This window comes from Gorilla gorilla, chromosome 10, assembly GCF_029281585.2.
Source record: "Gorilla gorilla gorilla isolate KB3781 chromosome 10, NHGRI_mGorGor1-v2.1_pri, whole genome shotgun sequence".
NCBI lineage: Eukaryota > Metazoa > Chordata > Mammalia > Primates > Hominidae > Gorilla > Gorilla gorilla.
Window position 1 is genome coordinate 43,406,026 of NC_073234.2, and position 21,893 is coordinate 43,427,918.

The window sequence follows — 21,893 nt, forward strand, 5'->3', positions numbered from 1 at the left end:
TTCTCTTCTCTAGGGGCGTGCTGATGTGTACCCTGCTTCCACCCTCTCCACTGACAGCCAGAACACACAGAATTCACCACAGAAGCAGGGACTCAAGGGCACAGAAAACATGCAGCACAAGACAAGTCACTGGCATATCACTAAGCTGACCTGGCAGAGGCTGAACACCTCACTGTCTAAAGTAATCACCCTTTCCAGGCAGAAGGCTTTTCTTCTCCCTCCCATTCACTAAGTTCACAATTTCTGAGTAGCTCACTGTGACTTTCCACCCCCCACTCCAGAGTTGAGTTACTGTCTTCTCCAGAAAACCAAGGGCCTTCCTGTTGTCCTAAGCCTATCTTCTTTCATCTAGTTGGAACTGATATCGTGATGCTCATATACTTCACAAACTGACTCAGCAGGCTCTTACTGTAGAAAATGACTGACCAGCCTTTCTCCTAAATGTGGACACAGGCCCAGGCAGAACTGCTCACATTCATTATCAATCCATGAGTCCTATACTTCCTTTCCCCACGTCCACCTAATACAGATCTCAAAGCCTTTCTAGCAGGATAATCTTGCCTTATAGCTCTCTTTTGTTTTTTGTTTTTGTTTTGTTTACACAAATCCCTCTCAGCTAAGCTCATCATACTCAAGTCTGTGCTAAGCCAAAGGTTTTCTATCACATTATATAGCCTTTACAGGTACACTGACACATAGCCATAACTTGTGCAGCAACACACTCTCTGTTCTGAAAGGGATTACATCTTTTGTCTCCAGAATGCTATGGTAGATTCAAAATAGAAGTCAAGAATTGTTAGAATAACAGTAAGACATGCTGTGATTTCACTTCCATTCCTTATCCACCCCCATCGAAAAGTATCCCAGATGCAAGATCTTAGCTCCTTTTTTTTTTTTGAGATGGAGTCTCACTCTGTGGCCCAGACTGGAGTGCAGTGGCATGATCTCGGCTCACTGCAACCTCCATCTCCCAGATTCAAGTGATTCTCCTGCCTCAGCCTCCATAGTAGTTGGGACTACAGGTGTGCGCCACTACGCCCCGCTAATTTTTTTGTATTTTTAGTAGACACGGGGTTTCACCATGTTGGCCACGCTGGTCTCGATCTCCTGACCTCATGATCCCCCTGCCTCGGCCTCCCAAACTGCTGGGAGGCATAAGCCACCGCGCCAGGCCTCTTTTCATTATTAGACTATCTCACACACTCATTGAGTCACATAGCTTGCCCATAATTACAAAGTAGAACTAAATTCCATCTACTTTGTTTAAATGGTACATACTTTGTATTCTTTTCACATACGAAGTTCTTACAAATTTCAAATACTGAATGTACTTTTCATTTCTTTATTCATTATTTCCACTCGTAACACTCTGGAGGGGAGGTGATTTCATGTTAGTTTTTACCTGGTGGTGTTGTTTTAATCCAAAATGTAACCTGAATATTTCATTGACAAGTGAGCAGTCTCCACTAAGGTTAGCAGCTCGAACCTATTACACAGAAGACAAATAAAAAGAAATAAACGCTCATGCTCTATATATCTTTATGATATCAACCAATTTTTAAAAATTAGAAAAGAATATAAAATTAGCATCTTTGAGAAATGAGTATTTGTAACACTTCTTCTTAAAGGACTTTTTAAACTCTATTGACAACGAGAGCAAATATCTATGAGCTACGCTAGACAATGCCAAATACACTGGAGAGATGGGGAAAAGTTCAATCACCTACCAAAGGAAATTTTCTAAACTTTAAGCGTAGCTTTACTGACAGAACTAATTTCTTTTGGAACCAAAAGTCAGAGAGCTAGACCTCAGAGTTAAACTACACACTCTACAAGATACAAATACTTGTAGAAATTGCCAAAAGTACTTCAAGGAAGCATTCTTGAAATAAACTGAGTTTCAATGTGAGCTTAAAACTGAATGCATTAATATCTGAGACTTTGAGAATATGCCCCTCCCAACCCTTGCCCGAATCTCCCTTGGAGCTTCCCTCAAACCTGTATAAGTTCATGACCTTCCTCTAGGGACTTGATTGTCCTATGAAAAATGAAGCAATACAAAACACAAAGAATCAAGAACATTCCAAACTGGTCACGCTATGAGCATGACAGCCTGAAATTAGGACATATTTTCAGATTTACTATACTTCAATGAATGAAAAAGTCTTAGAACTACCCACATAGATTCTACAGGCAGCTTGACCAAATTTTTGCTAATTCATTGCTAACAGAATGGCCCACTTCTTGTTCCTTCTTCAATATTATGGCCTCATTCCTCTGAGGAGCTCAAAGTACTTAACACACTTTAACTAGCTAAAAGGCATTAATTCTCACAGTACCCAAGAAAGAGACCTATTTAAAAACTCAGGTTTCAGTCTATTCTCCAAATAATTGGAATTATAATTAGATGCAGGGGGCTACATATTAATTTCAAGAGAAAGGGAAATAATCTAAGTTATATAGTATAGGCTTGAGATTTAGATTATTTTAATTAACTCTTCAATTAATGACATCCAAGTATATGCATATGCAGAATATGCTCTCTCTAGGAGCATATTCCAAGAGCAATCCAACGTGCTTAGTAATAAATATCTTTTTATGTTGTATTTTTGAAAAGAGCATGTTTTACTCTAGGGCAAGCAAGGAGCTCTATGGAAGGCAGCTGGGCAAGCTAGTTAAAAACACTAGTTGTAATCCTGCCTCTGCCACTTACTAACTTTGGAATCTAAACAACTGTCTCACTTTCCACATACGTAAAACAGGGACAATAATAGTATAATATCTATCTCAGTAGGTTACTGTGAAGATTAAATAAGAATCTGTGCAAACAGAACAGTGTTTGGAACACAGCCCTCAGTAAATTTTAACTATTTTTTTATTTTTATTTTTATTATTAATGTCTCCTATGGAATACATTATAAAATATATTCCATAGGAAAAAATTAATAGCTTATTAACGTCAGTCATCACTATTACTAGGACTTACAGGATATAGTTAAGAGAATTCTAAAAATACACTTTAAATTTCTCTAACTGTATATCAAAAATGGTATTCAATGTTAGTTAAAAACCGAAATTCAAGACTAAGGTAGAACTATGACAGTAAGAAAAGGAATACATTTAAATAAATTACACTTGAATAAAATATTCAAGCATAGAGTATTCTGGAGAAAAATACAATAAAACTCACCTCTGAGCACGCCAAATGTCTGATGTTGGTGAACCAGTCGACATGGGCACGACAATGATCAAATGCATGAATGAGCTCGTGTGTGACCACTCTGTTCATATGGGCCTGATTATGGATATTATTCTGGCACAAAACTATCTAGGAGACACCAAAATAAAAGAAGTTCAGTGATTTCTAAAATCTCCTTCCATAGACTCGATCTTCTCTCCCACATGACCTCACCTCTCCCCCACAAGTTCACCTGCCTGGAATATCTCTACCCACTCTTCTCCATTGGCCGCACATCTACCCATGGGACAAGTCCTAGTCCTAAGTGTACATGCTCCAATTGCCTCGCCCAGTGACTAACTTCTCCCTTCTCCTCTCTCTGGACTACAGCAGTACTTAGATTAAGGACACGTATTCACACACCATCCTTACTGGGCTGATCATACTAGTCTGTCTCGGACTCCACAGCATTATGGTTAAGAGAGTGGGCTTTGGAATGAAGCACACAGATTCAAATTCCAGCTCCACCCCTTACTAACTCAGTGACCTTGGGCAAGTTTCTTAATCTCTCTGTACCTCAGTTTCCTCAACTATAAAAAGGAGATAATTAGGGTAGCTACCTCATAGAACTGTGAGAATTAAATGAGAATATATGTAAAATACTTCTTATCAAGTTTCTGAATGAGCATTGAATGAACAAGGAATGACCACCACTGTCCTCATTTTACTAGAATGAGGGCAAATGCCAGGGAAAACTCCTCAGAAAGACCTTCAGAAAGAAGTGCAAAATGCAACAGCACACTGAGCAGGACCCTATAAGAATAAGAAAGACACAAGGGATCCTAATAGTAATAGCTGCCATTGATTATGTACTACTGCCAGACACTGGGATATGTGCCAGATATTTATATACATTCATTCAACATCCATTGATTCAACTAATACTTATTGAGACCTAATAATAGATTATAATCTACTGATGGAGATAGAAACTAACCAAATATTTACCAAAATGTTTACATACATGCAATGACAGTTGTCATGAAGAAAAACCCAGGTTGTCATGAGCATATACAATGAGGTTGGGTGCAGTGGTTCATGCCTGTAATCCCAGTACTTTGAGAGGCTGAGGCAGGCAGATTGCTTGAGCCCAGGAGTTCGGGACCAGCCTGGGCAACAGAGCAAAACCCCATCTCTATAAAAAAAATAAAATAAAAATTAGCCAGGCATGGTGGCACATGCCTATAGTCCCAGCTACTTGGAAGGCTGAGGTAGGAGGATCACTTGAGCCCAGGAGGTTGGTGCTGCAGTGAGCCAGGAACACGCCACTGAACTCCAGCCTGGGCAAGAAAGGGAGACCCTGTGTCAAAAAAAAAAAAAAAGAAAAAGAAAGAATGCCTGACCTACTCTGGAGGTGGGGAAAGGTTTCTCTGTGGAAGGAATGGTTAAACTGGTATCTAATGGAGGAATAGAAGTGAAATTTGAGGTGCGGAGGGGAAGGGAGTATTCTAGGCAGAGAGAAAAACCTATGCAAGAGGAGCCAAGACGGCCGAATAGGAACAGCTCCGGTCTACAGCTCCCAGCGTGAGCGACGCAGAAGACGGGTGATTTCTGCATTTCCATCTGAGGTACCAGGTTCATCTCACTAGGGAGTGCCAGACAGTGGGCGCAGGCCAGTGGGTGCGCGCACCGTGCGCGAGCCGAAGCAGGGCGAGGCATTGCCTCACCTGGGAAGCGCAAGGGGTCAGGGAGTTCCCTTTCCGAGTCAAAGAAAGGGGTGACGGGCGCACCTGGAAAATCGGGTCACTCCCACCCGAATATTGCGCTTTTCAGACCGGCTTAAAAAACGGCGCACCACGAGACTATATCCCACACCTGACTCGGAGGGTCCTACGCCCACGGAATCTCGCTGATTGCTAGCACAGCAGTCTGAGATCAAACTGCAAGGCGGCAGCGAGGCTGGGGGAGGGGCGCCCGCCATTGCCCAGGCTTGCTTAGGTAAACAAAGCAGCCGGGAAGCTCGAACTGGGTGGAGCCCACCACAGCTCAAGGAGGCTTGCCTGCCTCTGTAGGCTCCACCTCTGGGAGCAGGGCACAGACAAACAAAAAGACAGCAGTAACCTCTGCAGACGTAAATGTCCCTGTCTGACAGCTTTGAAGAGAGCAGTGGTTCTCCCAGCACGCAGCTGGAGATCTGAGAACGGGCAGACTGCCTCCTCAAGTGGGTCCCTGACCCCTGACCCCCGAGCAGCCTAACTGGGAGGCACCCCCCAGCAGGGGCACACTGCCACCTCACACGGCAGGGTATTCCAACAGACCTGCAGCTGAGGGTCCTGTCTGTTAGAAGGAAAACTAACAAACAGAAAGGACATCCACACCGAAAACCCATCTGTACATCACCATCATCAAAGACCAAAAGTAGATAAAACCACAAAGATGGGGAAAAAACAGAACAGAAAAACTGGAAACTCTAAAACGCAGAGCACCTCTCCTCCTCCAAAGGAACGCAGTTCCTCACCAGCAACAGAACAAAGCTGGATGGAGAATGATTTTGACGAGCTGAGAGAAGAAGGCTTCAGACGATCAAATTACTCTGAGCTACGGGAGGACATTCAAACCAAAGGCAAAGAAGTTGAAAACTTTGAAAAAAATTTAGACGAATGTATAACTAGAATAACCAATACAGAGAAGTGCTTAAAGGAGCTGATGGAGCTGAAAACCAAGGCTCGAGAACTACATGAAGAATGCAGAAGCCTCAGGAGCCGATGCGATCAACTGGAAGAAAGGGTATCAGCAATGGAAGATGAAATGAATGAAATGAAGCGAGAAGGGAAGTCTAGAGAAAAAAGAATAAAAAGAAATGAGCAAAGCCTCCAAGAAGTATGGGACTATGTGAAAAGACCAAATCTACGTCTGATTGGTGTACCTGAAAGTGATGCGGAGAATGGAACCAAGTTGGAAAACACTCTGCAGGATATTATCCAGGAGAACTTCCCCAATCTAGCAAGGCAGGCCAACATTCAGATTCAGGAAATACAGAGAACGCCACAAAGATACTCCTCGAGAAGAGCAACTCCAAGACACATAATTGTCAGATTCACCAAAGTTGAAATGAAGGAAAAAATGTTAAGGGCAGCCAGAGAGAAAGGTCGGGTTACCCTCAAAGGGAAGCCCATCAGACTAACAGCGGATTTCTCGGCAGAAACCCTACAAGCCAGAAGAGAGTGGGGGCCAATATTCAACATTCTTAAAGAACAGAATTTTCAACCCAGAATTTCATATCCAGCCAAACTAAGCTTCATAAGTGAAGGAGGAATAAAATACTTTACAGACAAGCAAATGCTGAGAGATTTTGTCACCACCAGGCCTGCCCTAAAAGAGCTCCTGAAGGAAGCGCTAAACATGGAAAGGAACAACCGGTACCAGCCGCTGCAAAATCATGCCAAAATGTAAAGACCATCGAGACTAGGAAGAAACTGCATCAACTAATGAGCAAAATCACCAGCTAACATCATAATGACAGGATCAAATTCACACATAACAATATTGACTTTAAATGTAAATGGACTAAATTCTCCAATTAAAAGACACAGACTGGCAAGTTGGATAAAGAGTCAAGACCCATCAGTGTGCCGTATTCAGGAAACCCATCTCACGTGCAGAGACACACATAGGCTCAAAATAAAAGGATGGAGGAAGATCTACCAAGCAAATGGAAAACAAAAAAAGGCAGGGGTTGCAATCCTAGTCTCTGATAAAACAGACTTTAAACCAACAAAGATCAAAAGAGACAAAGAAGGCCATTACATAATGGTAAAGGGATCAATTCAACAAGAGGAGCTAACTATCCTAAATATATATGCACCCAATACAGGAGCACCCAGATTCATAAAGCAAGTCCTGAGTGACCTACAAAGAGACTTAGACTCCCACACATTAATAATGGGAGACTTTAACACCCCACTGTCAACATTAGACAGATCAACGAGACAGAAAGTCACAAGGATACCCAGGAATTGAACTCAGCTCTGCACCAAGCGGACCTAATAGACATCTACAGAACTCTCCACCCCAAATCAATAGAATATACATTTTTTTCAGCACCACACCACACCTATTCCAAAATTGACCACATACTTGGAAGTAAAGCTCTCCTCAGCAAATGTAAAAGAACAGAAATTATAACAAACTATCTCTCAGACCACAGTGCAATCAAACTAGAACTCAGGATTAAAAATCTCACTCAAAGCCGCTCAACTACATGGAAACTGAACAACCTGCTCCTGAATGACTACTGGGTACATAACAAAATGAAGGCAGAAATAAAGATGTTCTTTGAAACCAACGAGAACAAAGACACAACATACCAGAATCTCTGGGATGCATTCAAAGCAGTGTGTAGAGGGAAATTTATAGCACTAAATGCCCACAAGAGAAAGCAGGAAAGATCCAAAATTGACACCCTAACATCACAATTAAAAGAACTAGAAAAGCAAGAGCAAACACATTCAAAAGCTAGCAGAAGGCAAGAAATAACTAAAATCAGAGCAGAACTGAAGGAAATAGAGACACAAAAAACCCTTCAAAAAATCAATGAATCCAGGAGCTGGTTTTTTGAAAGGATCAACAAAATTGATAGACCGCTAGCAAGACTAATAAAGAAGAAAAGAGATAAGAATCAAATAGACACAATAAAAAATGATAAAGGGGATATCACCACCGATCCCACAGAAATACAAACTACCATCAGAGAATACTACAAACACCTCTACGCAAATAAACTAGAAAATCTAGAAGAAATGGATACATTCCTTGACACATACACTCTCCCAAGACTAAACCAGGAAGAAGTTGAATCTCTGAATAGACCAATAACAGGAGCTGAAATTGTGGCAATAATCAATAGTTTACCAACCAAAAAGAGTCCAGGACCAGATGGATTCACAGCCGAATTCTACCAGAGGTACAAGGAGGAACTGGTACCATTGCTTCTGAAACTATTCCAATCAATAGAAAAAGAGGGAATCCTCCCTAACTCATTTTATGAGGCCAGCATCATTCTGATACCAAAGCCGGGCAGAGACACAGCCAAAAAAAGAGAATTTTAGACCAATATCCTTGATGAACATTGATGCAAAAATCCTCAATAAAATACTGGCAAACCGAATCCAGCAGCACATCAAAAAGCTTATCCACCATGATCAAGTGGGCTTCATCCCTGGGATGCAAGGCTGGTTCAATATACGCAAATCAATAAATGTAATCCAGCATATAAACAGAGCCAAAGACAAAAACCACATGATTATCTCAATAGATGCAGAAAAAGCCTTTGACAAAATTCAACAACCCTTCATGCTAAAAACTCTCAATAAATTAGGTATTGATGGGACGTATTTCAAAATAATAAGAGCTATCTATGACAAACCCACAGCCAATATCATACTGAATGGGCAAAAACTGGAAGCATTCCCTTTGAAAACTGGCACAAGACAGGGATGCCCTCTCTCACCGCTCCTATTCAACATAGTGTTGGAAGTTCTGGCCAGGGCAATCAGGCAGGAGAAGGAAATAAAGGGTATTCAATTAGGAAAAGAGGAAGTCAAATTGTCCCTGTTTGCAGACGACATGATTGTTTATCTAGAAAACCCCATTGTCTCAGCCCAAAATCTCCTTAAGCTGATAAGCAACTTCAGCAAAGTCTCAGGATACAAAATCAATGTGCAAAAATCACAAGCATTCTTATACACCAACAACAGACAAACAGAGAGCCAAATCATGAGTGAACTCCCATTCACAATTGCTTCAAAGAGAATAAAATACCTAGGAATCCAACTTACAAGGGATGTGAAGGACCTCTTCAAGGAGAACTACAAACCACTGCTCAAGGAAATAAAAGAGGATACAAACAAATGGAACAACATTCCATGCTCATGGGTAGGAAGAATCAATATCGTGAAAATGGCCATACTGCCCAAGGTCATTTACAGATTCAATGCCATCCCCATCAAGCTACCAATGACTTTCTTCACAGAATTGGAAAAAACTACTTTAAAGTTCATATGGAACCAAAAAAGAGCCCACATTGCCAAGTCAATCCTAAGCCAAAAGAACAAAGCTGGAGGCATCACACTACCTGACTTCAAACTATACTACAAGGCTACAGTAACAAAAACAGCATGGTACTGGTACCAAAACAGAGATATAGATCAATGGAACAGAACAGAGCCCTCAGAAATAACGCCGCATACCTACAACTATCTGATCTTTGACAAACCTGAGAAAAACAAGCAATGGGGAAAGGATTCCCTATTTAATAAATGGTGCTGGGAAAACTGGCTAGCCATATGTAGAAAGCTGAAACTGGATCCCTTCCTTACACCTTATACAAAAATCAATTCAAGATGGATTAAAGATTTAAACGTTAGACCTAAAACCATAAAAACCCTAGAAGAAAACCTAGGCATTACCATTCAGGACATAGGCGTGGGCAAGGACTTCATGTCCAAAACACCAAAAGCAATGGCAACAAAAGACAAAATTGACAAATGGGATCTAATTAAACTAAAGAGCTTCTGCACAGCAAAAGAAACTACCATCAGAGTGAACAGGCAACCTATAACATGGGAGAAAATTTTCACAACCTACTCATCTGACAAAGGGCTAATATCCAGAATCTACAATGAACTCAAACAAATTTACAAGAAAAAAACAAACAACTCCATCAAAAAGTGGGCGAAGGATATGAACAGACACTTCTCAAAAGAAGACATTTATGCAGCCAAAAAACACATGAAAAAATGCTCATCATCACTGGCCATCAGAGAAATGCAAATCAAAACCACTATGAGATATCATCTCACACCAGTTAGAATGGCAATCATTAAAAAGTCAGGAAACAACAGGTGCTGGAGAGGATGTGGAGAAATAGGAACACTTTTACACTGTTGGTGGGACTGTAAACTAGTTCAACCATTGTGGAAGTCAGTGTGGCGATTCCTCAGGGATCTAGAACTAGAAATACCATTTGACCCAGCCATCCCATTACTGGGTATATACCCAAAGGACTATAAATCATGCTGCTATAAAGACACATGCACACGTATGTTTATTGCGGCATTATTCACAATAGCAAAGACTTGGAACCAACCCAAATGTCCAACAATGATAGACTGGATTAAGAAAATGTGGCACATATACACCATGGAATACTATGCAGCCATAAAAAATGATGAGTTCATGTCCTTTGTAGGGACATGGATGAAATTGGAAACCATCATTCTCAGTAAACTATCGCAAGAACAAAAAACCAAACACCGCATATTCTCACTCATAGGTGGGAATTGAACAATGAGATCACATGGACACAGGAAGGGGAATATCACACTCTGGGGACTGTTGTGGGGTGGGGGGAGGGGGGAGGGATAGCATTGGGAGATATACCTAATGCTAGATGACGAGTTAGTGGGTGCGGCGCACCAGCATGGCACATGTATACATATGTAACTAACCTGCACAATGTGCACATGTACCCTAAAACTTAAAGTATAATAAAAAAAAAAAAAGAAAAAAAAGAAATCCCAAAATATTTCACTCTGGAAAAAAAATAAAATAAAATAAAATGAAATTGACAGACAAAATTGAATGTATCTACCACATACAACATGATGTTTTAAATTATATATACATTGTAAAATGACTAAATCTAGCTAATTAACATATATGCATTATGTTACATAGTTATTATTTTTGTGGTGAGAACACTTTACATCCACTCTCAGCATTTTTCAAGAATGCAATATATTATTAACTATAGTCACTATGTTGTACAATAAAGCTCTTGAATTTAAAAAAAAGAAAAAGAAAAAGAAAAACCTATGCAAAGCGTAGAGGGAGGGTTGACGGAAGAAAATGCTTGAGAAGCTAAAAGGAGAGCCCTAGAGTTGAAGCACAGCGGTGGGGGTGGTAGGCAACAGATACGGCTGGTGAGGTCGGGGAGCCAAATCCCTGAAGACCTTGTCTTTACCCTAAGAGCAATGGGAAGCTCTCAGGATAAAGGGAATGTTGAAACAGAAGACTGCTTTTGTTTTATTTTGCTTTTATCCTTTTAACTATAGTTGGAAGAATAGGCAGGAGATGGCCAAAACTGGATGCAGAGAAATTAGCTGAAGGCTAATATTCTAGGCAAGAGAGAATAGCACTTCAGCTAGAATGGTGGAAGCCGAAAGAGTTATTTAGGAGGTAAATTAGACAAAATATGTTGATAGAATATGGGGAAGGAATCAGGGGTATCAAAGATGATCCATAAATTTCTGGCTTGGCTAATAGGATCGATGGTAGCACCATTCACTGACACATGCAAAACTAAAAGACTGGGTTGGGTGGGGATGGGGGATGGTAAAAATCATGAATTTGGACTTACACATTTCAAGTCTGAAGTGTCCTTAAGACACTTAAGTAGGTGGGGAGCAGTGGCTCTCACTTGTAATCCCAGCACTTTGGGAGGCTGAGGTGGAAGGATCATTTGAGGCCAGGAGTTTAAGACCAGCCTGGGCAACATAGTGAGACCTCATCTCTACAAAAAATTTTAAAAGTTAGCCGGGTCCAGTGATGCACTCCTGTAGTCCCAACTACTCAGGAGGCTGAGATGGGAGGATCGCTTGAGCCCAGGAGTTCAAGGCTGTAGTGAGCCATGATTGCGCCACTGCATTCCAGCCTAGGCGACAGAGCAAGACCCTGTCCCAAAAAAATTTTTTTTCCTTAAAAATAAAAATAAATAAATAAATAAAAAGATGCTCAAGTAGAAGTGTTAAATGGGCACTTGGATATATGGAATGTGGAGTTCTTAAAAGTGAGCTTTGACCCCAGAAAATTGATGAGACCTCCTTGGCAGAGTACAGAGTAAGAAAAGAAGGGGCTCTATGACCAAGGATTGAGGGACTTTGACATTTAAATGCTAGTAGAGGAAGGTAAGCTAGCAAAGGAGCAACCAGAAGAGTGCTGTATACTAGAAACCAAAGAAAGTGTTTGGCATTAACAGCTGAAGTCAAGTGTATACAAACTATATGATCCAGTAATTCTGCTCTTGAGCATATACCTTAGAGAAACTCTTGCACATGTGCACCAGTAGCGAAGGTCAAGAATATTCATAGCAGCATTGTTCATAATAACAAAGTTGGAAACAATCAATATTAGAGTAAACCGTAGTATAAACACACAACAGAATAAATACTATATAACAGGGAAACTAAATAAACCAGAGAGGTACACACAACAACAAGAAAGAATCTCACAAATGCTGAAGGTGGAAAGTAATTGGAGACTATATACTGTACAATTTCATACTACAAAATGCTACATAAAACTCAAAGTATAATATGTATAAAGCTCAAAAGCAGGCAACTAAATAACACACTGTTGGATTGTATATGTAGATGGTAAAGCCATTCAGAAAAGCAGGGAATGGTTACCACAAAAGTCAGGATAAGGAAGGGAAAAGGACCTGATTCAAGAGGACCACAAAGGCTTCTGAAGTCCTAGTAATGTTCTTTTTCTCTAGTCTGGGTGGTGGTTACATAGGTGTGCACTTTATTATTACTGAAAGTGTACATATAGATGTTTTACTCTTCTGTATGAATGAGATACTTCATAATAAAAATTTTCATTTAAAAAAATAGGCCAGCCCTCTCCCTCTCCCTCTCCCTCTCCCTCTCCCTCTCCCTCTCCCTCTCCCTCTCCCTCTCCCCTCTTTCCACGGTCTCCCTCTGATGCCGAGCCGAAGCTGGACGGTACTGCTGCCATCTCAGCTCACTGCAACCTCCCTGCCTGATTCTCCTGCCTCAGCCTGCCGAGTGCCTGCGATTGCAGGCGCGCACCGCCCCGCCTGACTGGTTTTCGTATTTTTTTGGTGGAGACGGGGTTTCGCTGTGTTGGCTGGGCTGGTCTCCAGCTCCTAACCGCGAGTGATCAGCCAGCCTCGGCCTCCCGAGGTGCCGGGATTGCAGACAGAGTCTGGTTAACTCAGTGCTCAATGGTGCCCAGGCTGGAGTGCAGTGGCGTGATCTTGGCCCACTACAACCACCTCCCAGCCGCCTGCCTTGGCCTCCCAAAGTGCCGAGATTGCAGCCTCTGCCCGGCTGCCGCCCCGTCTGGGAAGTGAGGAGCGTCTCCGCCTGGCCGCCCATCGTCCGGGATGTGAGGAGCCCCTCTGCCTGGCTGCCCAGTCTGGAAAGTGAGGAGCGTCTCTGCCCGGCCGCCATCCCATCTAGGAAACAAGGAGCGCCTCTTCCCAGCCGCCATCACATCTGGGAAGTGAGGAGCCTCTCTGCCCGGCCGCCCATCGTCTGAGATGTGGGGAGCACCTCTGCCCTGCCGCCCAGTCCGGGATGTGAGGAGCGTCTCTGCCCGGCAGCCCCGTCTGAGAAGTGAGGAGACCCGCTGCCTGGCAACCGCCCCGTCTGAGAAGTGAGGAGCCCCTCCGCCCGGCAGCCACCCCGCCCGAGAAGTGAGGAGCCCCTCCGCCCAGCAGCCACCCCGTCTGGGAAGTGAGGAGCGTCTCCGCCCGGCAGCCACCTCGTCCGGGAGGGAGGTGGAGGGATCAGCCCCCCGCCCGGCCAGCCACCCTGTCCGGGAGGTGAGGGGCGCCTCTGCCCGGCCACCCCTACTGGGAAGTGAGGAGCCCCTCTGCCCGGCCAGCCGCTCCGTCCGGGAGGGAGGTGGGGGGGTCAGCCCCCCGCCCGGCCAGCCAACCCGTCCAGGAGGGAGGTGGGGGGGGTCAGTCCCCCGCCCGGCCAGCCGCCCCGTCCGGGAGGGAGGTGGGGGGGCCAGCCCCCCGCCCGGCGAGCCGCCCCGTCCGGAAGGGAGGTGGGGGGGTTAGCCCACCGCCCAGCCTGCCGCCCTGTCCAGGAGGGAGGTGGGGGTTCGGCCCCCCGCCTGGCCGGCCACCCGGTCCGAGAGGTGAGGGGCGCCTCTGCCCGGCCGCCCCTACTGGGAAGTGAGGAGCCCCTCTGCCCGGCCAGCCGCCCCGTCCGGAAGGGAGGTGGGGGGGTCAGCCCCCCGCCCGGCCAGCCACCCCGTCCGGGAGGTGAGGGGCACCTCTGCCCGGCCGCCCCTACTGGGAAGTGAGGAGCCCCCCCCGCCCGGCCAGCCGCCCCGTCCGGGAGGGAGGTGGGGGGGTCAGCCCCCCGCCAAGCAAGCCGCCCCGTCCGGGAGGTGAGGGGCGCCTCTGCCCGGCCGCCCCTACTGGGAAGTGAGGAGCCCCTCAGCCCGGCCAGCCGCCCCGTCCGGGAGGGAGGTGGGGGGGTCAGCCCACCGCCCAGCCTGCCACCCTGTCCGGGAGGGAGGTGGGGGGGTCAGCCCCCCGCCGGGCCAGCCAACCCGTCCAGGAGGGAGGTGGGGGGGGGGTCAGTCCCCCGCCCGGCCAGCCGCCCCGTCCGGGAGGGAGGTGGGGGGGCCAGCCCCCCGCCCGGCGAGCCGCCCCGTCCGGAAGGGAGGTGGGGGGGTTAGCCCACCGCCCAGCCTGCCGCCCTGTCCAGGAGGGAGGCGGGGGTTCGGCCCCCCGCCTGGCTGGCCACCCGGTCCGAGAGGTGAGGGGCGCCTCTGCCCGGCCGCCCCTACTGGGAAGTGAGGAGCCCCTCTGCCCGGCCAGCCGCTCTGTCCGGGAGGGAGGTGGGGGGGTCAGCCCCCCGCCCGGCCAGCCACCCCGTCCGGAAGGGAGGTGGGGGGGTCAACCCCCCGCCTGGCCAGCCGCCCCGTCCGGGAGGTGAGGGGCACCTCTGCCCGGCCGCCCCTACTGGGAAGTGAGGAGCCCCTCAGCTCGGCCAGCCGCCCCGTCCGGGAGGGAGGTGGGGGGGTCAGCCCACCGCCCAGCCTGCCACCCTGTCCGGGAGGGAGGTGGGGGGGTCAGCCCCCCACCGGGCCAGCCAACCCGTCCAGGAGGGAGGTGGGGGGGGGGTCAGCCCCCCGCCTGGCCAGCCGCCCCGTCCGGGAGGGAGGTGGGGGGGTCAGCCCACTGCCCAGCCAGCCACCCCGTCCGGGAGGTGAGGGGCACCTCTGCCCGGCCGCCCCTACTGGGAAGTGAGGAGCCCCTCTGCCCGGCCACCACCCCGGCTTGGAGGTGTACCCAACAGCTCATTGAGAACGGGTCATGATGACAATGGCGGTTTTGTGGAATGGAAAGGGGGGAAAGGTGGGGAAAAGATTGAGAAATCGGATGGTTGCCGTGTCTGTGTAGAAAGAGGTAGACATGGGAGACTTTTCATTTTGTTCTGTACTAAGAAAAAATTCTTCTGCCTTGGGATCCTGTTGATCTGTGACCCTACCCCCAACCCTGTGCTCTCTGAAACATGTGCTGTATCCACTCAGGGTTGAATGGATTAAGGGCGGTGCAAGATGTGCTTTGTTAAACAGTTGCTTGAAGGCAGCATGCTCGTTAAGAGCCATCACCACTCCCTAATCTCAAGTACCCAGGGACACAAACACTGCGGAAGGCCGCAGGGTCCTCTGCCTAGGGAAACCAGAGAACTTTGTTCACTTGCTTATCTGCTGATCTTCCCTCCACTATTGTCCTGTAACCCTACCAAATCCCCCTCTGCGAGAAACACCCAAGAATGATCAATAAAAAAAAAAAAAAAAAAATAGGCCAGGCACAGTGGCTCACACCTGTAATCCTAGCAGTTTGGGAGGCCAAGATGGGTGGATCACCTGAGGTCAGGGGTTCGAGACCAGCCTGGCCAATATGGTGAAACCCTGACTCTACTAAAAATACAAAAATTAGCTGGGCATGGTGGCACATGCCTGCAATCCCAGCTACTCAGGAGGCTGAGGCAGGAGAATCACTTGAACCCAGGAGGCAGAGGTTGCAGTGAGCCCATATTGTACCACTGCATTCCAGCCTGGGTGACAGAGTAAGACTCTGTCTCAAAAATAATAATAATTTAAAAAATAATAATAAAATAAAAGGAGAGGGTGCCCAACTGTGTTCAACACTGCTGAGAATTAGGATGAAAGTTCAAGATGTGCACTCTATTTAACCCTGGGGGGACCGAGAAGGGAGTGAACTTATCCAGAGCCATTTTGAGAGCTATAGGTATTGTGATTACCAGTTTACAAATGAGGAAACTGAGAAGAAGAAAAATAACTTGCCCAAGCCCCACAGATAATAAGCAAGGAAACTAGGATTTGAACTCAAGTCTGACTCCAAAATCTAGACTTCTCATCCTTGTTCTATATTGCCACTTCACATGATTACTGTAAAAATGCTATAAATAACCTAAATACATATAAAATTCTCCAGCAGGGAACAGTTAAGTGTAGTTAAGTGTGAATTATACATTCAAGTGGGAAACAGTTACTTATAACACCATCATTTACCCTGATCACATGACATTATCTACCACCTCCAAGACTCTGTCGAAATTCTCTGATGACTTAAAACTAATAATAAAATTTATTGAATGCTTACTATGGGCCAGGCACTAAGATAAGCAACTCTATAAGAGATATCTCATTTAATTCTCATAATCATTCCATAAAATAGATATAATCGTTGCCCAAATTGTACAGATTAGAAAACTCCCCTAATAAAAAATTTTCACAGGCAGTATCACTTCTCACCACGTAAAGGTAAAAACCCTTTAATTTAGCATTCAAAACCTCCCACCATAGGGCTTACATTTCTTTCCAATCCTATTTTCCCTCATTCCCCACATGTTCCTGCCCTCCAGATAAACTAGACAATATGCCATTCCCTACACTTGCCATGCAGTTTCGTAGCATGCACTTTTGCTCATGCTGCCCCTGCTCTGTCCCTGCTCTGCCCCTAAGGAGGCTTTATATCCTCTAGTCGAATCTGTTGGCATCTTTCAATCAATCACATCACTGTTCCACTGTGGTAACCAAGCCCACCTAAAATGGTTTAGCTTGCCTCATTTTATAATTATCTGTGTTCATGTCTTATCTTTCCTGTAAGACTGTAAACTCCTTAAGAGATTTTAAGAGTAAACTCCTTAGAGTAAGGATAACTAATTCACTTTTTTAGTCCTACATAAAGTCTACCAAACAGAATGCCGAGCATGTGGAAGATGCTCAAAAAATATAAAGAGAGAGGATTAAAGGGAAGGAAACAATTTGGCAATAATGCCTACCTGAGATGTTGAAGCATCAAAACCTCCACTGACATTTCCATTACAGTCTTCGCAAGAAAAGTGTCTATCTTTGTTAACAGCACTAAAAGGCAAGAAAAGGAGACAATGTCCAGAAACAGTGTGTATGTGGCAAACAGCCCTGGGCCAGGGCTCAGGAGACCCTCCACCATATAGTAAATCCCCTCTACTACTAACACACAGGAAATCTTGGGAAAGAAACAACATCTTGAGGACTGTTATCTCACCTGTAAAATAAGGAGGTTGTATGCAAAATCCATTCTAGTTCAAATTCTATAGATATGATTCCATAAAACATTTGTCCACCAGGTGCGGTGGCTCACGCCTGTAATCCCAGCACTTTGGGAGGCCGAGGCAGGTGGATCACCTGAGGTCGGGAGTTCAAGACCAGCCTGACCAACGTGGAGAACCCCCATCTCTACTAAAAATACAAAATTAGCCGGGGTGGTGGTGGGCGCCTATAATCCCAGCTATTCAGGAGGCTGAGGCAGGAGAATCTCTTGAACCCGGGAGGCGGAGGTTGCGGTGAGCCGAGATCGTGCCACTGCATTCCAGCCTGGGCAAAAAAAAAGAGCAAAACTCCATCTCAAAAAAAAAAAAAAAAAAAAAAAAAATTTGTTCAACTGATTATGGCCATATTGCAAGTATGCTGGAGTTCCTGCCCTTGGGCCAGAATGTTAAGAAGTGGATGTCAGAAGTCACTTCCTTTAAACCCCTCAAAGTTATACAACATCTGCAAGGTTCCTACATAACAAGCTGAGATTTCTTTTCCATTAAAAACAGTGCTCAGGCTGGTGTAGCAGAAAGGCCAGGCTTGGTAATTACTTACAAGAAAATTTTGAGTACTGTCTTTATTAATCACCCAAGGTGAATGTTAAGAACTAGAAAATGAGCTGGGCTGGCGCAGTGGCTCACACCTGTAATCCCAGCACTTTGGGAGGCCGAGGTGGGTGGATCACTTGAGGACAGGAGTTCGAGACCAGTCTGGTCAACATGGTAAGACCCCATTTCTACTAAAAATACAAAAATTAGCCAGGCATGGTGGCGTGCACCTGTAAACCCAGCTACTTGGGAGACTGAGGGAGAAGAATTGCTTGAACCTGGGAGACGGAGGTTGCACTGAGCCGAGACAGCGCCAATGCACTCCCGCCTGGACAACAAGAGCAAGACTCTATCCCAAAAAAAAAAAAAAAAAAAAAAAAAAACATGAGTTAGGGCAGAAGATGTTCAAAGAGAACAAGGCCTGCCTGGAGACAATGCAGCCAATTACCTCTATTTACCCTATGGAAAAGACTTTGTGACCTCAGAGAAATCTTAAGCAGTTCTCTTAAGAAGAGAACTTGGTTTTTGTTTTCAGCAGCCAGACCTCAGAGCAGCACTTCAAAAAGAGTTACTTACCAACCTGAGTGTTTCATAGCATCAAGCAGAAGTTTGACATATGGATCTAAAAAAGATATTGATTTAATTAAGTAATTGGAAAAGTAGCACCAATTAAACTACCCAAATAGCAGTGTAAGATATTATCAAAAAGTAACTCACAGGCCAGATGCAGTGGCTCATGCCTGTAATCCCAGCACTTTAGGAGGTTGAGGCGGGTGGATCATTTGAGGCCAGGAGTTCAAGCCCAGCCTGACCAACATGGCAAACCCCATCTCTACTAAAAATACAAAAATTAGCTGGGCATGGTGGCACACGCCTGTAGTCCCAGCTACTTAGGAAGCTGAGGCATGAGAATCACTTGAACCCAGAAGACAGACATTACAGTGAGCTGAGATCACACCACTGCACTCCAGCCTGGACGATAGAGTGACTCTGTCTCAAAAAAAAGTAATGTTATCTTAAAATTGGTAAAAATTGACATGAGAGGCCAAGCTTAAATCAACATCAAAGCAAGTTTGTACTGAAATAAAACACTAATACAAATACCAAGATGGTACTACTAAGCATCTTAGACAATATCAACTATGCTTTTAAAGTTCATTTTTAGTTAAATGATCAAACATGTTGTATTACAGTATATACCAAAAGACTGAGGGAATCTAGGGCCACATTCTTAGAAGTGAACAACAGCACAGTACCCAGATTTGAGGAAGCCAGTAGCCACACTGTTCCGTCCTGATCAGATCATACCGGCAATACCATGTCCCATGCTGAGTACTACCACCTTCTAAATGGGACCTGCCACTGAAGCTCTTCCACAGGGGATGGTGACTAGGGTACTACAGGACTATTTCCAGTAAGAAGCAAGAAAGGATTTGGGGGGTTGGAAAGGAGACAGAAGACTTAACTAGGACCACAGTACTTTCAAGTATTGAAGGGGTGCCATGTGGGACTAGATCCAGTTAATATTTCTTCAAAGGGCAGAACAAGGACCAAAGTATGGAAGTTACATGTGGCAGATTTCAGCTCAGTATGAGAAAGGATTTTTCTCCAACAATTAAAGCTGGTGAAACAATAGACAGTAGATTGAAAGAGCCTCAAGGAACAGGTAACTGTATTCCAGGAGAGGTCTGTAGAGTATCTGGCCAGCAATAGCACAGAGGTTTCCCTGTAAGGGGATGGGGAGGCCTAGACGATTCCTGAGGGCCCTTCCACATCTAAGACTCTATGGGCCTGTGACTACTACAGGAAAGTACAAGGAACCCAAATGCTTCTGATATTAACTTTTCACATAGGCATCTTGTCTGCGAATATAAATGCACAGCCAATTATATGATATAACCCAAAAAAAGTGAAAAAGAAACTAAGGTTTAAAAAAAATGTTGAAGGCAAAAATAGGTGAGAAAAAGAAATGTGAGATGAGAAAGTCAGGTATAGGTTACTGCTTTACCAACCTGCCCCTTGCAAGAGTGTTCACAGTAGAATAATTATTGTTAACAATAAGTATTATTAATTGAGTGAATACCAGGTAGCAGGCACCATATTAAGCACATTATTATTCATGCAACTAGGAGAATTTTACAAAATTAAAACAGTTTCAAAAGTCTGTAGTCCTTGTACTTAAAAAAAAAAAAAAATGCAGGCAGCACCATGGTTTAGTACTTCAAAAAGGACCTGCAGCAATATTTAGAATAAAATTGCTTTGGTGAAAAAAAAAAAAGAGTCTCCCATGAGGTCTGGTTTCCACCACCACGCCCCACCCAGGGATAGCATTTTAAAGCTGCAGGTTGACACTTTAATACCACCAACAGGCCCTCCCAGCCACCCTGCTCTTGGAAGATCAAGGTCCATTGACTCCTACTGGGGCTCATGTTCAGCACCCCGCCTTCCTCACATCCTATCTATTTCCACTCTTCCTCCACTGTGTGGCCCTTCCACTGTAAAAACACCTACTATTTATTCAGCTCAGCTCCTGATATGCTGGTACTTTACATTCATAAAATCAATACTTTTTTTTTTTAGACAGGGTCTCGCTCTGTTGCCCAGGCTGGAGTGCAGTGATGCAATAACAGCTCACTGCAGCCTCAGCCTCCTGGGTTCAAGCAAATCTCCTGCCTCAGCCTCCTAAATAGTTGGGACTGCAGGCATGAGCCACCACATCCAGCTAATTTTTTTTATTTTTTGTAGAGACAGGGTCTCCCTATATTACCCAGGCTGGTCTTAAACATCTGAGCTCAAGCAATCCCCCTGCCTTGGCTCCCTAAAGTGCTGAGATTACAGGCATGAGCCACCGTACCCAGCCCCATAAAATCTATTCTTCACAACAACCCTAAAAAAGGTATTTTTCCCCTTCTCTTTTTTTACAATAAGGATAGTGAGGATCAGAGAAGTTAAGTCACCTTCCACACCTGAGGAAAGGGATCCGCATTTGAACCCACATCTAACTCTGCAACCCATACTCTTTCCACTCTATTCCACTTTGAAGCACCTTCAAGGCAGGGTGCTAACTCATCTTTCTACTTCCCCCACCAGAACCTGGGAGGCACTCAATACATATTTGTACAGTAAATACAATATCATCATTCTCTCCCCTTTTACCCTCGACTCCCCTTCCTCCTCCTACCTCCCTGAGTCTCTACAAGCAGGTAATCCCAAGAAGGTTGGAAAATCTTTCGGTGGTTGACTTTTGAACTGTGACTGACTAGCTATGAAATAGTAACCTTGCTTTGGGACAAGTATGTTTAAGACTAATTTTCTAAATGTATCTGAAAGTAAACTTAAGAAGTCTCTGTCAATGTAAAGGAATTAAAAAATCTTCTCTAGTGCAATGTCTCTGGGACGGGAGAGAAATTTGTCAATGGGTAGTTGTGTCCCTGTTTAACCCACAGCAGTTCTTAACCTTTGTGGGGTCGTTGGCCTCTTTGAGAATATGATGAAGCTATTAACTCTCTCCCCCGACCAAAAAAAAAATACACTTAGGGCCGGGGGCAGTGACTCACGCCTGTAATCCCAGCACTTTGGGAGGCCGAGGCGGGCAGATCACGAGGTCAGGAGATCAAGACCATCCTGGCTAACACGGTGAAAACCCGTCTCTACTAAAAATACAAAAAATTAGCAGGGTGTGGTGGCGAGCGCCTGTAGTCCCAGCTACTCGGGAGGCTGAGGCAGGAGAACGG

General features: G+C 45.0%; 1 protein-coding gene across 4 annotated transcripts in view; it reads right to left on the minus strand.

The window, feature by feature from the left end:
• The window catches only part of ATP23 (ATP23 metallopeptidase and ATP synthase assembly factor homolog), a 33,423-nt gene that overhangs the window by 10,482 nt on the left and 1,048 nt on the right, over window positions 1-21,893 (minus strand). For 2 of the 4 annotated variants that reach the window (XM_055359243.2, XM_004053482.4), the window contains exons 2-5: window positions 18,736-18,781; window positions 17,320-17,401; window positions 3,191-3,328; window positions 1,403-1,486 (exon numbers count right to left, since the gene is read on the minus strand). In XM_055359243.2, coding sequence (XP_055215218.1) covers window positions 1,403-1,486; window positions 3,191-3,328; window positions 17,320-17,401; window positions 18,736-18,781 — 350 coding nt within the window. Of the gene's footprint in view, window positions 1-1,402; window positions 1,487-3,190; window positions 3,329-17,319; window positions 17,402-18,735; window positions 18,782-18,876; window positions 19,131-21,893 lie in introns of those variants that run through there. The other 2 variants (XM_063693862.1, XM_063693863.1) reach the window with 2 other exon arrangements.